The sequence below is a fragment of the Babylonia areolata genome, chromosome 3 (genome assembly GCF_041734735.1).
Source record: "Babylonia areolata isolate BAREFJ2019XMU chromosome 3, ASM4173473v1, whole genome shotgun sequence".
NCBI classification, from domain to species: Eukaryota; Metazoa; Mollusca; class Gastropoda; order Neogastropoda; family Buccinidae; genus Babylonia; species Babylonia areolata.
The window spans coordinates 182501-195986 of record NC_134878.1 but is presented as its reverse complement, the minus strand read 5'-3'; the positions used below and the strand labels follow the sequence as shown (position 1 = coordinate 195986).

Here is a 13486-nt window from a genome sequence, read left to right as displayed (position 1 = left end):
GTCAGTGAACGGCTGTCTGCTGTCCAGTATGCCGCCTGTCAGTGAACGGCTGTCTGCTGTCCAGTATGCCGCCTGTCAGTGAACGGCTGTCTGCTGTCCAGTATGCCGCCTGTCAGTGAACGGCTGTCTGCTGTCCAGTATGCCGCCTGTCAGTGAACGGCTGTCTGCTGTCCAGTATGCCGCCTGTCAGTGAACGGCTGTCTGCTGTCCAGTATGCCGCCTGTCAGTGAACGGCTGTCACCTTGCTGAGTGTCTGTTTATCAGGGAGGCGTCACTGCGTTCAGACAAATCCATCAATGTGCTACAGCACACCTGCTTGGCAGATGCCTGACCAGCAGCATAATCCGACACGCTAGTCTGACCTTGAGCGCTGCACACACACACACACACACACACACACACACACACACACACACACACACACACACACACACACACACACACACAGACACACGCGCATATATATATATATATATATATATATATATATATATATATATATAATGAGAGAGAGAGAGAGAGAGAGAGAGAGAGAGAGAGAGATGTATATTATATATATATATATGTGTGTGTGTGTGTGTGTGTGTGTGTGTGTGTTTCTATTAGAGTGGATTTTTTCTACGGAAATTTGCCAACATTCTCGTTGCCATGGGTTCTTTTTCAGTGCGTCAAGTGCGTGCTGCACACGAGACCTCGGTTTATCGTCTCATCCAAAAGACCAGACGTTCAGTTTGATTTTCCAGTCAAACTTGTGAGAAAGGACGAGAGCGGGATTCGAACCCACACCCTCACGGACTCCCTGTACTGACAGAAGAGCGTCTTATCCATTCTGTCACCTTCCTCCTTACAGACAGAGATCAAGAACTGAGAAGGCAGAATAAAGAAACTGAATAAGAAAACAGACCAACCAACAAAGTCCTCTCTGACCCCCTGCCCCAAGGCAGACCCTTCACGCACACACACCTCGCCCCCCTGCACGAGACATTAAACACTGGAAACTCGTCACACCAACCGTAACAGGCTGCTGTCGTGTCGGTGTTACCCAGGAGATGAACTCGAAACACCCCCCCACCCCCACCCCCATCAGCACCGAGAATTTGGACCCCCCACCTCATCTCTTACACCCTCTCTTACCTTTTCTTGCCTTGATTTTCCCCAGCTTCCTTTCTTCATCCGTTCTTCTCTACCACCCCCTCCCACTCCCCACCCCGCCCCCTCATCCCTCTTTCCGTTTGTGTTTGGTCCACGTACATATATAGAAGTACATAAGTTTCGTGGTTTGTTCAGGACCAGACTTCACTTGGCGGAGTGAGCTCATTCTTGACGCCATAGTTTCCTTCCCCCTCCCCCTCCCCCACGCCCCGCCCTCTTTCGCGGCGCGGAGTGAGCGCAGTGCGTTGTGTGGTCCCCGCGCGCTGTGATCTCGTGGTGGTGGTGGTGGTGGCGGAGCAGACGGTAATAATCTGAATCGTGTGCTGAAGGTGGGTGGTGACTGTCGTCTCTGGAAGACGAAACCGTGGCAGCAGGAGCATCAAGGATTACGTGACGTCACGCTCTATGTAAGTGCATTTTGATGGCTTGTACCGGCGTGGTTTTTAATCAAGACTGAACGTTCAAGAAGCGCTAAGGATTGTTTCTTGATCAGGCTATTTTGGTGTGTTTTGGTATTTTGGTGTGTTAACTTGTTTTAACTGACTCGGATTTCTTCTGCTAGAAAAAAAAGAAGGTAAGCAGTTCTTTCATGAAGAAACAAAAGACATTAATTCCTAAGCGAAACGAAACGAAATGATATGTGTGACAAAAAAACAAACAAAACAAAACTGACAAAGGAAATTAAGAAATAAAGATATCGTACTGCCTTCTCCTATTTTATATTCTTCCTTTCTCTTTTCTTCCTGTGCCCTTTCTTTCTTTCTTTCTTCTCACACACACACACACACACACACACACACACACACACACACACACACACACACACAAAATCAGTCTTCTTTTCTGTTCTCATTGCTTATGCTAGATATCCGACTACAGCATTTTCTACGTGCTGATTTAATTTCAGCCTGTTGGAAAGATTTTATCGTTCATTAATAGTCCAAGTGAAGGACAGTCATTCCACGTGAAGGTAAAGTTGTGCTGCTCAAAGGAGGGTTTCTTCACCACGGTAAAATAGCAATTGTCACCATCATCAACATTTTTATTGATCAAATGTGACATCAATAGTTTGACTAAAGCATACCTTATTGATCAAATGTGCCATCAATAGTTTGACTAAAGCATACCTTCATACGGGTATTTCAGTGGAGTCAATTGGGTTAAAAAAAACAAACCCATACAACATTTTTATTCAATTCCTTGCATTGACCAACATTCATTTGACAGAATAGAGGAGTCAGTGCGAGTCGTTACATTAAAAAAAAAAGTACATTTATATTAATACATACTTTTTGATTTTTTTTTTAACATTTCTTGCTTTCTTTCTTTCTTTTCTTTATTTCTTTCACACCCATCTTTCCATCAAATTCTAATGGTAATTGGAAAGAAAAGCTCAGGTAAAGGAGTCCTTTAAAAATCCCTGTTGAAAAGCTCTTTTCTGCAAATGCAGCGAAGCCCCTGTTGGCATGGTCTTTGACAGGAACACCCATCACAGGATTTGTTACAGTATTCAGTTGAAAATACAACCCCCTGTTAAACAGAACCGGGGAAAACTGATAAAGTGACCATTAACAGCAGCGCAGGGTCTTCTCTAAAGGATGGTCCTATGGTGACTGTCTTTGATAAAGAATCCTGTGATCTGCCGGTGTTGAAGACTTCGGCAGGACGAACCGGGGGTGTGGGAGTGGGTGTGGGTGTGGGTGTGGGTGGGGGTGGCTGTGCACATGTGGACGGAATGAGCGGGGTGACAGTAGTGTTGTTTTGTGTTGTGTTGTATTGTAGTGTGTTGTATTGTATTGTATTGTATTAAAGTGTGTTGTATTGTATTATAGTGTGTTGTATTATAGTGTGTTGTATTGTATTGTAGTGTGTTGTATTGTATTGTGTTGTGTTGTATTGTATTGTATTATTGTGGGTTGTATTATAGTGTGTTGTACTGTATTGTAGAGTGTTGTATTGTATTATTGTGTGTTGTATTGTATTATAGTGTGTTGTATTGTATTATTGTGTGTTGTATTGTATTATTGTGTGTTGTATTATAGTGTGTTGTATTGTATTGTAGTGTGTTGTATTATATCATAGTGTGTTGTATTGTATTATAGTGTGTTGTATTGTATTGTATTGTAGTGTGTTGTATTGTATTGTATTGTATTGTGTTGTGTTGTACTATATTATAGTGTGTTGTATTGTAGTGTGTTGTATTATAGTTATAGTATGTTGTATTGTATTGCATCGTATTGTAGTGTAGCATTGTACTGAATATAGTGTTGTATGGTGTTGTGTGGTATAGTGTTGTTCTGCACTGCATTGAATTGCATTGCATTGTATGACATTGTATTGCATTGTATAACGTTTATCTGGTCACATGCACAGCATATTTCTGTGTGTGAAATTCTGGCTGCACTCACCAGGGAAAGCGCGTCGCTACAGTGCAGCGCCACCCACTTTTTTCATTTCAATTCTGCCTTCAAGTGTACTTGTTTACAATCAAAGTGAATTTTTCGACACGATTTTGCTCGGGAAATAACACTTTTGTTGCCGTGTGTTGTTTTAAGTGCGCCAAGTGCATGCTGCAGAACCTACGTTTTTCGTCCTCTCCAAATGATGAGCACCAGCACAAGTCAAGGTGTAGTAGGGGGAGGGGGGTGTGAGTCAAAATCCCGGTCTGTGTGAGGGATTCGACCTCTTGGAGACTCGCTTCCTTGTCAGACGTATTACCACTAGGCCACCGCTCCACATGAAACAGCACGACGAGATGAGGCGGAGAGAGGTAGGGGATGAGGAGGGAGGCAGGAAGAGAGGGGGAGGGGGAGAGAGAGAGGGGCGAGGGAGGGAGAGAGAGGGGGGGAGAGGGAGAGAGAGAGGGGCGAGGGAGGGAGAGAGAGAGGGGGGGAGAGGGAGAGAGAGAGGGGGAGAGAGAGGTGGAGAGAGATGGAGGAGGAGAGAGAGAGGGAGAGAGAGAGAAAGGGGGGAGAGGGAGAGAGAGGGGAGAGAGATGGAGGAGGAGAGAGAGAGGGAGAGAGAGAGAGAGGGGGGAGAGAGAGAGGGGGGAGAGAGGGGAGAGAGAGAGGGGGAGAGAGATGGGGGAGGAGAGAGAGAGGGAGAGAGAGAGAGGGGGGAGAGGGAGACAGAGATGGGGGAGGAGAGAGAGAGTGGGAGAGAGAGAGGGGGGGAGAGAGATTAAAGAGAGAGAGGAGAGAGAGAGAAAAAAGATGGAGAGAGAGGGGAGAAAGAGAGTGGAAAGAGAGAGGAGAGAGAGACAGAGAGGGAGAGAGAGAGAAAAAAGACAGTGAGAGAGAGAGAGTGAGGGGATGGGGGAGAGAGAGAGAGAGAGAGAGAAAGAGATAGAGGGAGAAAGAGATAGAAGGAGAGAGAGAGAAAAAGAGGAGAGAGAGAACAAAGAGAGAGAGAGGGAGAGAGAAAGATGGGGGGAGGGAGAGAGGGAGAGAGAGAGCAGAGAGAGAGGGGGGAGGGAGAGAGGGAGAGAGAGCAGAGAGAGAGGTGGGGAGGGAGAGAGAGAAAAGAGAGAGAGAAAAAAAAAGGACAGAGAGAGGGAGAGAGAGGAGAGAAAGAGAGAGAGGGAGAGAGAGAGGAGGGAGAGAGAGAGGGAGAGAGAGAAAAAAAGAGGAGAGAGAGAGAGAGGGAGAGAGAGAGAGGGAGAGAGAGAGAGAGAGAGAGAAAAGACAGAGAGAGAGAGAGAGAGAGAGAGAGAGAGAGAGAGAGAGAGAGAGAGTATGCAGTCCTCTTTTAAAAGAAAATTTAAAAAAAGACGCATAAGTACCTTGTCAACAAATTATAATTTTTTCAGAGAAAACAACAACATACAGTCTGCAGCACAATCTTGTGTGAAAAGAACGACACTTCAATGTATAATTTTCAAAACTGATTTTATTTCTTATTTTAACTGGATTTCTTGCAAGCAGGTGCTGCAGTGGTAGAGCTGGTTCTTCAAGTGGAAGGGAGTGGGGTCGGGGGTTGTGTTGGGGAGGAAAATCACTGACCCATTTTCCCAACGACCGTTAGCGCCATGGCACAAAAACAGCCGTGCCTGTTTACCAGGTCTTTTTGATGGACTTGTGAAAACAGCAAAACAGGTTTAGAACTGACGACTCATCAAAACAGGTGGCAAAGTGAGGGGAAAACCCACTTCACTTGACTTGCACGTGGAAGTGTTTAAACATTTGACTCTTAACGCATCAGACCCAACTGAAACACCTCTACTGGTGTAAATATGAACACCATCAGCTGGCCAGTTAGTATTGATATAAGAGCCGGAGTCAGCAAAGTAGGGTGCATGGTAGTTAACGGTGTTCTGTTTGAACAGTTTTCCCCCTAGTGACCCGGCCCGCCCGATTTGTCTACACCCTCAGGACAGAATGACTCAACTTTGTTTCCCATACCTACTTCCTTGTTTCCTCTTTTTCCAAGAGAATTTTCTGTTTTTGTTTGAAGCAGACAATAAAGTATTTTGAAGTGAATTTAATTGAAGTCTGGAAACGTTTAATCGCGCGGGCATGCACACGAGACATACAAAGCCCGAGATGACGATGATGGTGATTTGGATACTGCTGAAAGCGCCGGTCCTCAGTCGGAGAACAAGCTCTAAGCGCTTTACAAACTCGGGGTCAACTGCACAACAGGCTGCCTACCTGGGTAAAGCCGACTGACGGCTGCCGTTTAGGCGCTCATCATTCGTTTCCAGAGAGAGACAGTGATAGCGAGTGATATGTAACAACAACAACAATAAGAGAGCAACGAATAATAAAGCTGCAAAATGAAGAGAGCGGGGGAAAAAGACATCATGGAGAAAAAAGACCTATGCGTGCTGTAAACCGGAGCTTTTGTCTGTTTTTCAGTATTGACGAAAGTTCCGGGGCTCTTCATGAGCACAATGATCAACCAAAGACACGATATCGCAAGTATGGATGTGTAAAGAATATTAGTGTATGAACTGGAACTGATATTCTATTCTTGTCGAATGTTTTTAAAACGATCGTCCAAACGTTTCAAACCTACACCAGGGTGTTGTAATAATGTTATTATGAGACGAGTGTGAAACCACGATTAAAAAAATTCGTCTGGTTGACACTTTCATTCATAAAATAATATTGTATAAAAAAAAAAAAAAAAAAAATATAAAAATAAAAAGAGAAAAATCAAGGTACGAGCTCAACTCAACCGTATCAGCCACCTCAAGTCCCCCTATTCAAGTGCTATAAAGGTGACATTTCATGTCGGTATTCTTTCCTCCCCCCTCCACACCCCCCTCTTCAAGAACTTGAGCAGGGTGACACTTCTTTGTGGGAGACTTTCGCCACACACAAGCCGCATTCACTTGGCCTAGACCAGCATATAGGTGCAGCATAAAGTAATCCCGTGGAGTGTGTGCAAGCTGGTGTGTGCACTGTGTCCATTGAAAAGGAATCATGAATGAACTTCTTCGCCACCAGGCGCGAACTGAGCCCAGTTGTTGTGTGTCAGTCACTGTGGTTCAAGGTAAATATTTCACACGGTGAGGATACTGTGTCAATCACGCTGGTTCAAGGTAAATATTTCACACGGTGAGGATACTGTGTCAATCACGCTGGTTCAAGGTAAATATTTCACACGGTGAGGATACTGTGTCAATCACGCTGGTTCAAGGTAAATATTTCACACGGTGAGGATACTGTGTCAATCACGCTGGTTCAAGGTAAATATTTCACACGGTGAGGATACTGTGTCAATCACTGTGGTTCAAGGTAAATATTTCACACGGTGAGGATACTGTGTCAATCACGCTGGTTCAAGGTAAATATTTCACACGGTGAGGATACTGTGTCAATCACGCTGGTTCAAGGTAAATATTTCACACGGTGAGGATACTCAGACGGGTGTCACGTTTAGAGGCCTGACTGTGTGAACATGAGTTGCCTTTCGTGAGGATTCTCTGTTCGTTTTATACAAGCTGGGCGCTGAGGATTCTTGAAGGCACAAGTGGTGGACTGTCTTTGTTCCCCGTCATTCTGCATTTAATGGTTAAAGTGTTCGTTTGACCACGGAATTTGGAGGCTGTGTGTGTGTGTGTGTGTGTGTGTGTGCGTGCGCGCGCACGTGTGTGTGTACCTGTGTGTGTGGTATCCAACTGTATCTCTTTTTCTGGGTGGTTCCGGAGATAGGACGTGAAGAAATGGGGGAAGGTGTTCCGGAGATAGGACGTGAAGAAATGGGGGAAGGTGTTCCGGAGATAGGACGTGAAGAACTGGGGGAAGGTGTTCCGGAGATAGGACGTGAAGAAATGGGGGACGGTGTTCCGGAGATAGGACGTGAAGAACTGGGGGACGGTGTTCCGGAGATAGGACGTGAAGAAATGGGGGAAGGTGTTCCGGAGATAGGACGTGAAGAAATGGGGGAAGGTGTTCCGGAGATAGGACGTGAAGAACTGGGGGAAGGTGAGAGGGGGTGGCAGTGGAGCTGGCTGGGTGAAGGCGGTGGAAAAGCGTTGGAAAAGCGTTGAGGAAGCGGGTAATTCTGCCCCGCAATTCAACGAAAACGTTCAACAAAAATCTGTTTAGGTATTGATAATCCAGTTTGTACATTCCTTCACTGGTATATCGTGTAACGTCGCGCGCGCGCGCGCGCTTGTGTGTGTGTGTGTGGAGGGGGGGGGGGGCGGGGCACGGGCGTGCATGTGTTTGTCAGTGTGATGTTTGTTCTTTGCATTAAAGTGTTCTTCTCCAGGATGGCTTCGCTCCTCGAGTCCTCCAACACACAACTGTTCCATCCACGAAATCAGCTTCTGCACAAAGTATTGCTGCATCCGTTTGCGTCGTCTGCTGCATATCAGTGTGCAGAGAGAGAGAGAGAGAGAGAGGGAACGGGAGGGAGAGAGAATGAGGGTGTGGAAGGGGTGCACAAAATTTTGTGCGTATGCGCTTCGGTGACTCCGAGTTATTCACCTTTTCCTTCCGCACTCTATTTCCTATCTGTCTTTTTGTTTTCTTTGTCTGCATGCTGTGTCGGCCCATCGCTCAGTTTGTATCACACTGACATCAGCTTACAGCTGGGCCTACTCTATTTCCTATCTGTCTTTGTTGTTTTCTTTGTCTAGATAGCATGCTGTGTCGGCCCATCGCTCAGTTTGTATCACACTGACATCAGCTTACAGCTGGGCCAACAGCAAAGTGAGAGCAATGGTTTCTCCATTGCAGTGGGAAGTCATTTACAGAGTAGTCTTTTGTGAAGGACCATGACTCTTAAACTAGGAGGCAATATTGCACTGGCTCTTAGTGCTGCAGCATTGTGAGCTAGTTGGCCTTTGGGAACCATCCCAACGCCGACTGTCCTAAAACCCTCTTGGCCGAGAGAGTGGGGATGTACTTGGGCAAGACACTCTCTGCTATAATCAAATTCTAGCCCAGATAGTCGGGACAGCAGTTGCCTCCTCTGCTGTTCTGATGGCTGTAGTCGGATACGACTGACTATTGTACAATACTGTACTGTACTGTGCTGTCTTATTCACATACATTCCGATGCAAACGCGCCATTATTTCAACATTATTCATGTGTTCCATTTCTGTATCGTCATTTAGGTGAACTTTGATTAATGTGTTTCTGTTCTTCTTATCGATTTAATGATTCGTGTTTTTTTTTTGTTTTGGGTTTTTTTTGTGTTTTTTTTACAGAGGCAAGACACACGACTTTGGCGGACAAACCACAGGACCATCAAGATTCATTTGATTTTTTCTGTGGCTCGTAATTCGCCCTGGCAGACAAACTGAATTTCTTATCGTCCTACCCACTATTACTATAATTTATCAAATGACTTTAATTTGAGTAGCTGAGCTCCCTCCATTTTTACATTGAAGTATGCACACTGTAAGGATATTCTGAACTCCAACATTTTATACACGTGTTTTCCACACGACTTAAAAAAAAAGGGGGATCCCGAACCCGAAATCTCCAACGATAAAGGAATTACAAGTCAACAAAACAGGCGGGTGATGTATTAAAAGATACCCTTGAAACAGTCCTGGCTCGTGCAGTTCATACAAGTTTCACAATGCTGAGATAATCACGGGAAAACAATCCAGGATTTTTGTCAAAAAGCCTGTGTAATAAAAATTCCCGCCCCCCCGCCCCCCCCCCTCCGGACAATTCTCGCTTTGTCCATGGCAACGTCACCTCACGTGCCCAGGACCATGACAACCACGCGCACCCTCCTGGGGGTCCTGGCGGTGGTGTCTCTCCTCCCGCCGGCCTCCGCCTTCTTCCTGGAGTGGGGCCCTGACCTGGAGGGTCCGTGGTGCGCCACGCGGCCACTGGGCCAGCAGTGCTGCCTGGGCAGGGACGACTACTGCGCCGTGCCCATCCTGGGCACCGAGTGCTACTGCGACATCTTCTGCAACGACACGGCCTATGACTGCTGCCCGGACTACTGGACCTACTGCCACGGGGCGGAGAGGAGGACCACCACCCCCAGACCCATCACCCTTCCCCCGCCTCGCACCACCAAGAGGCCTCTGGGTGAGTTGTTCGGGTGGCTGTGTGTGCGTGTGTGTGTGTGTGTGTGTGTGTGTCTGTGTGTGTGTGCGTGTGTGTGTGTGTGTGTGTGTGTGTGTGTGTGTCTGTGTGTGTGTGTGTGTGGTGGGGGTTTGGGGGGGGGGGGCGGAAGTTAGAAGCGGTGGTGGGGATCGGGTGAGAAGAGGGCCGTTTGGGAGGAAGGAGGGAGCAGAGAAAAAATATTACAGAGTGAGAATATAACACATGCACAGAGAGTGAAGGGGGGGTGGAGAGGGGAGAGGGGCAGGGGTACGAGAGAGAGAGAGAGAGAGAGAGAGAGAGGTGGGATGGGGATGAGGCATGTCGGATATGTGATGGGTGTGGGGAGAGAGACGGAAGGGGTGGGGGTAATTGGTGTAAGGATGAGGCATGGGGAAGGAGTGGGTGGTGGGGGTGATTTGAATGAGAGGGACAGAGACTGAGACAAAGAGAGAGACAGAGACACAGAGATAGAGAGAGAGAGAGAGAGAGGCAGGCAGCATGTGGTGTGAAGGGGTGGGGAGAAAGGGGAAGGGATGCACTGTGAATTGCTGGGTTGCATTTCGTTCAGTTGTGTTCAGTTCAGGCCAGCATTGTGTGAGCATCAACATAGCACAGTTCAGGCCAGCATTGTGTGAGCATCAACATAACACAGTTCAGGCCAGCATTGTGTGAGCATCAACATAGCACAGTTCAGGCCAGCATTGTGTGAGCATCAACATAGCACAGTTCAGGCCAGCTTTGTGTGAGCATCAACATAGCACAGTTCAGGCCAGCTTTGTGTGAGCATCAACATAGCACAGTTCAGGCCAGCATTGTGTGAGCATCAACATAGCACAGTTCAGGCCAGCTTTGTGTGAGCATCAACATAACACAGTTCAGGCCAGCATTGTGTGAGCATCAACATAGCACAGTTCAGGCCAGCATTGTGTGAGCATCAACATAGCACAGTTCAGGCCAGCATAGTGTGAGCATCAACATAGCACAGTTCAGGCCAGCATTGTGTGAGCATCAACATAGCACAGTTCAGGCCAGCATAGTGTGAGCATCAACATAGCACAGTTCAGGCCAGCATTGTGTGAGCATCAACATAGCACAGTTCAGGCCAGCATTGTGTGAGCATCAACATAGCACAGTTCAGGCCAGCATTGTGTGAGCATCAACATAGCACAGTTCAGGCCAGCATTGTGTGAGCATCAACATAACAGTTCAGGCCAGCAATGTGTGAGCATCAACATAGCACAGTTCAGGCCAGCATAGTGTGAGCATCAACATAGCACAGTTCAGGCCAGCATTGTGTGAGCATCAACATAGCACAGTTCAGGCCAGCAATGTGTGAGCATCAACATAGCACAGTTCAGGCCAGCATTGTGTGAGCATCAACATAACAGTTCAGGCCAGCAATGTGTGAGCATCAACATAGCACAGTTCAGGCCAGCAATGTGTGAGCATCAACATAGCACAGTTCAGGCCAGCAATGTGTGAGCATCAACATAACAAACCACCACAGGCTGGAACATCAAACAATGGAACTGTACTCGTCCACGGGTGTTTACGTGTATGCAATAGGTGTAAGTGCGTGCGTGCCAGTATCATGCGTGTGTGTAATGTGTGTGTGTGTGTGTGTGTGTGTGTGTGTGTGTGTGTGTGTGTGTGTGTGTTTACGCGCGTGTGTGTGTGTGTGTGCATATACATAGGTGACCGTCCACCCAATCATCGATAATTACGCTATGTTAAATCATGACTAATGAAAGTGAATGTTGAATGAATCAGTCTCACCCTTCTAAGCAGATATTTTACTGTCCATGTTCAGAGCGAAAGTTAACAGCACGCGAAACACCACTTGTACGAGACGTCTCTCGAAAAGTTTGATCTCATTGCAAGCCGACTTACTTCCTTTTCCTCGCAGCTTGGACAAGATCTTGTGTAAAGTGGGCACAATTAATGTTTAGAACCGACAGACTGAAAGATAAATGACAGTTTGCGCTGTAGATGAAGATCTACTTTCCGGTTTAATACAGTTGGTGGAGGTGCGGGGTGTGTCAATAGGATACAAGGGTATCGCACAAGCGGGTGGTAGAAGACGGTAGATGAGGAGTCAAGCCGGGGGAGCGGAGGGTGGGTGTGTGGAGGGGGGCGGGTGGGTGTGTGTGGGGGTGGTGCGGTCACAGCGGTGAAGAGAACCGGACGTATGCTTGGATGTTCCGGTCAAGAAGATTGAAGAGAGAAACAGCATGCAATTTGGACACCAACACTGACATCGGTATTCACACACACACACGCGCGCGCGCGCGCGCACATAAGCACGCACGCACACACACACGCACGCACGCACGCACACACACACACACACACACACACACACACACACACACACACACACACACACACACACACACACACAGAGTTAATCTACTTCATGTTAATAATTTTTGAAGAAGGCAGGCCTATAACAAGATGGAATTAATCACGCCCCTTGTGAAATGAAGGCACATTGATTAATGCGGGCCTGAAATAGCCAGTATAACTATTTCTATTATCAAATGACGTCATTCAGACTTTGCGAACATCTCTGGAAGCAGAAACACGAGAGGGAACAGAAATTTCGAATGGCGGGCCAGTCATAGTATCTGATGTCAAAGCAACTCAAATTGGAGTCAGCTGGCATCTTTGTATGAGAGAATCATTGAATGCAAGCTTTCTGCTGTGACGTTTTCTGCCCTGTCAAGCTCTGGTCCTCGGTACCTCTCTGACCTCCCTGAAGTGTACAGTCCAACTCGTCATCTTCGTTCTGCTTCTGATACCTGGCTTTTAAAACTCTCTGTTGCTAAAAAGAAGTAACAGGGTCAAAGATCTTTTTCTTTCCAGGCTCCGTCATTGTGGAACAAACAACCAGAAAATTTGCGCCATTCTGTCTCGCTCAAGTCTTTTAAGTCTGCTCTAAAAAGACATCTTTTCCAAAAGCAGTAACAGCAGTTTTTTATTATTTGTTTTCTTTCTATTATTATTGTTTTTATTTAAATCTTGGTGTGATCTGGTTTTGGGTGCATGTTTTGTTGTGGAGAAGCTGTTTGCCGTGTGTGTGTGTGGTGTGTTGGTGAGTGTCCGAGTGTGCGTGTGCCTGAGTGTCCGTGTGTCCGTGTGCCTGAGTGTCCGTGTGTCCGTGTGCCTGAGTGTCCGTGTGTCCGTGTGCCTGAGTGTCCGTGTGTTGGTGTGCCTGAGTGTCCGTGTGTCCGTGTGCCTGAGTGTCCGTGTGTTGGTGTGCCTGAGTGTCCGTGTGTTGGTGTGCCTGAGTGTCCGTGTGTTGGTGAGTGTCCGTGTGTTGGTGTGCCTGAGTGTCCGTGTGTTGGTGTGCCTGAGTGTCCGTGTGTTGGTGTGCCTGAGTGTCCGTGTGTTGGTGAGTGTCCGTGTGTTGGTGTGCCTGAGTGTCCGTGTGTTGGTGTGCCTGAGTGTCCGTGTGTCCGTGTGCCTGAGTGTCCGTGTGTTGGTGTGCCTGAGTGTCCGTGTGTTGGTGTGCCTGAGTGTCCGTGTGTTGGTGTGCCTGAGTGTCCGTGTGTTGGTGTGCCTGAGTGTCCGTGTGTCCGTGTGCCTGAGTGTCCGTGTGTTGGTGAGTGTCCGTGTGTTGGTGTGCCTGAGTGTCCGTGTGTTGGTGAGTGTCCGTGTGTCCGTGTGCCTGAGTGTCCGTGTGTTGGTGTGCCTGAGTGTCCGTGTGTTGGTGTGCCTGAGTGTCCGTGTGTTGGTGTGCCTGAGTGTCCGTGTGTTGGTGTGCCTGAGTGTCCGTGTGTTGGTGTGCCTGAGTGTCCGTGTGTTGGTG

At 47.3% G+C, this 13486-nt stretch overlaps 1 protein-coding gene across 1 annotated transcript in view; it reads left to right on the top strand.

The window, feature by feature from the left end:
- Window positions 1-1401: 1401 nt before the first annotated feature.
- LOC143279648 (putative peptidase C1-like protein F26E4.3) overlaps window positions 1402-13486 on the top strand; it is a 119905-nt gene continuing 107820 nt past the window's right edge. The window contains exons 1-2 of the mRNA XM_076583671.1: window positions 1402-1559; window positions 8817-9657. Of these exons, the coding sequence (XP_076439786.1) occupies window positions 9303-9657 (355 nt within the window). The 5' untranslated portion in view covers window positions 1402-1559; window positions 8817-9302. The remainder of the gene's footprint in view (window positions 1560-8816; window positions 9658-13486) is intronic.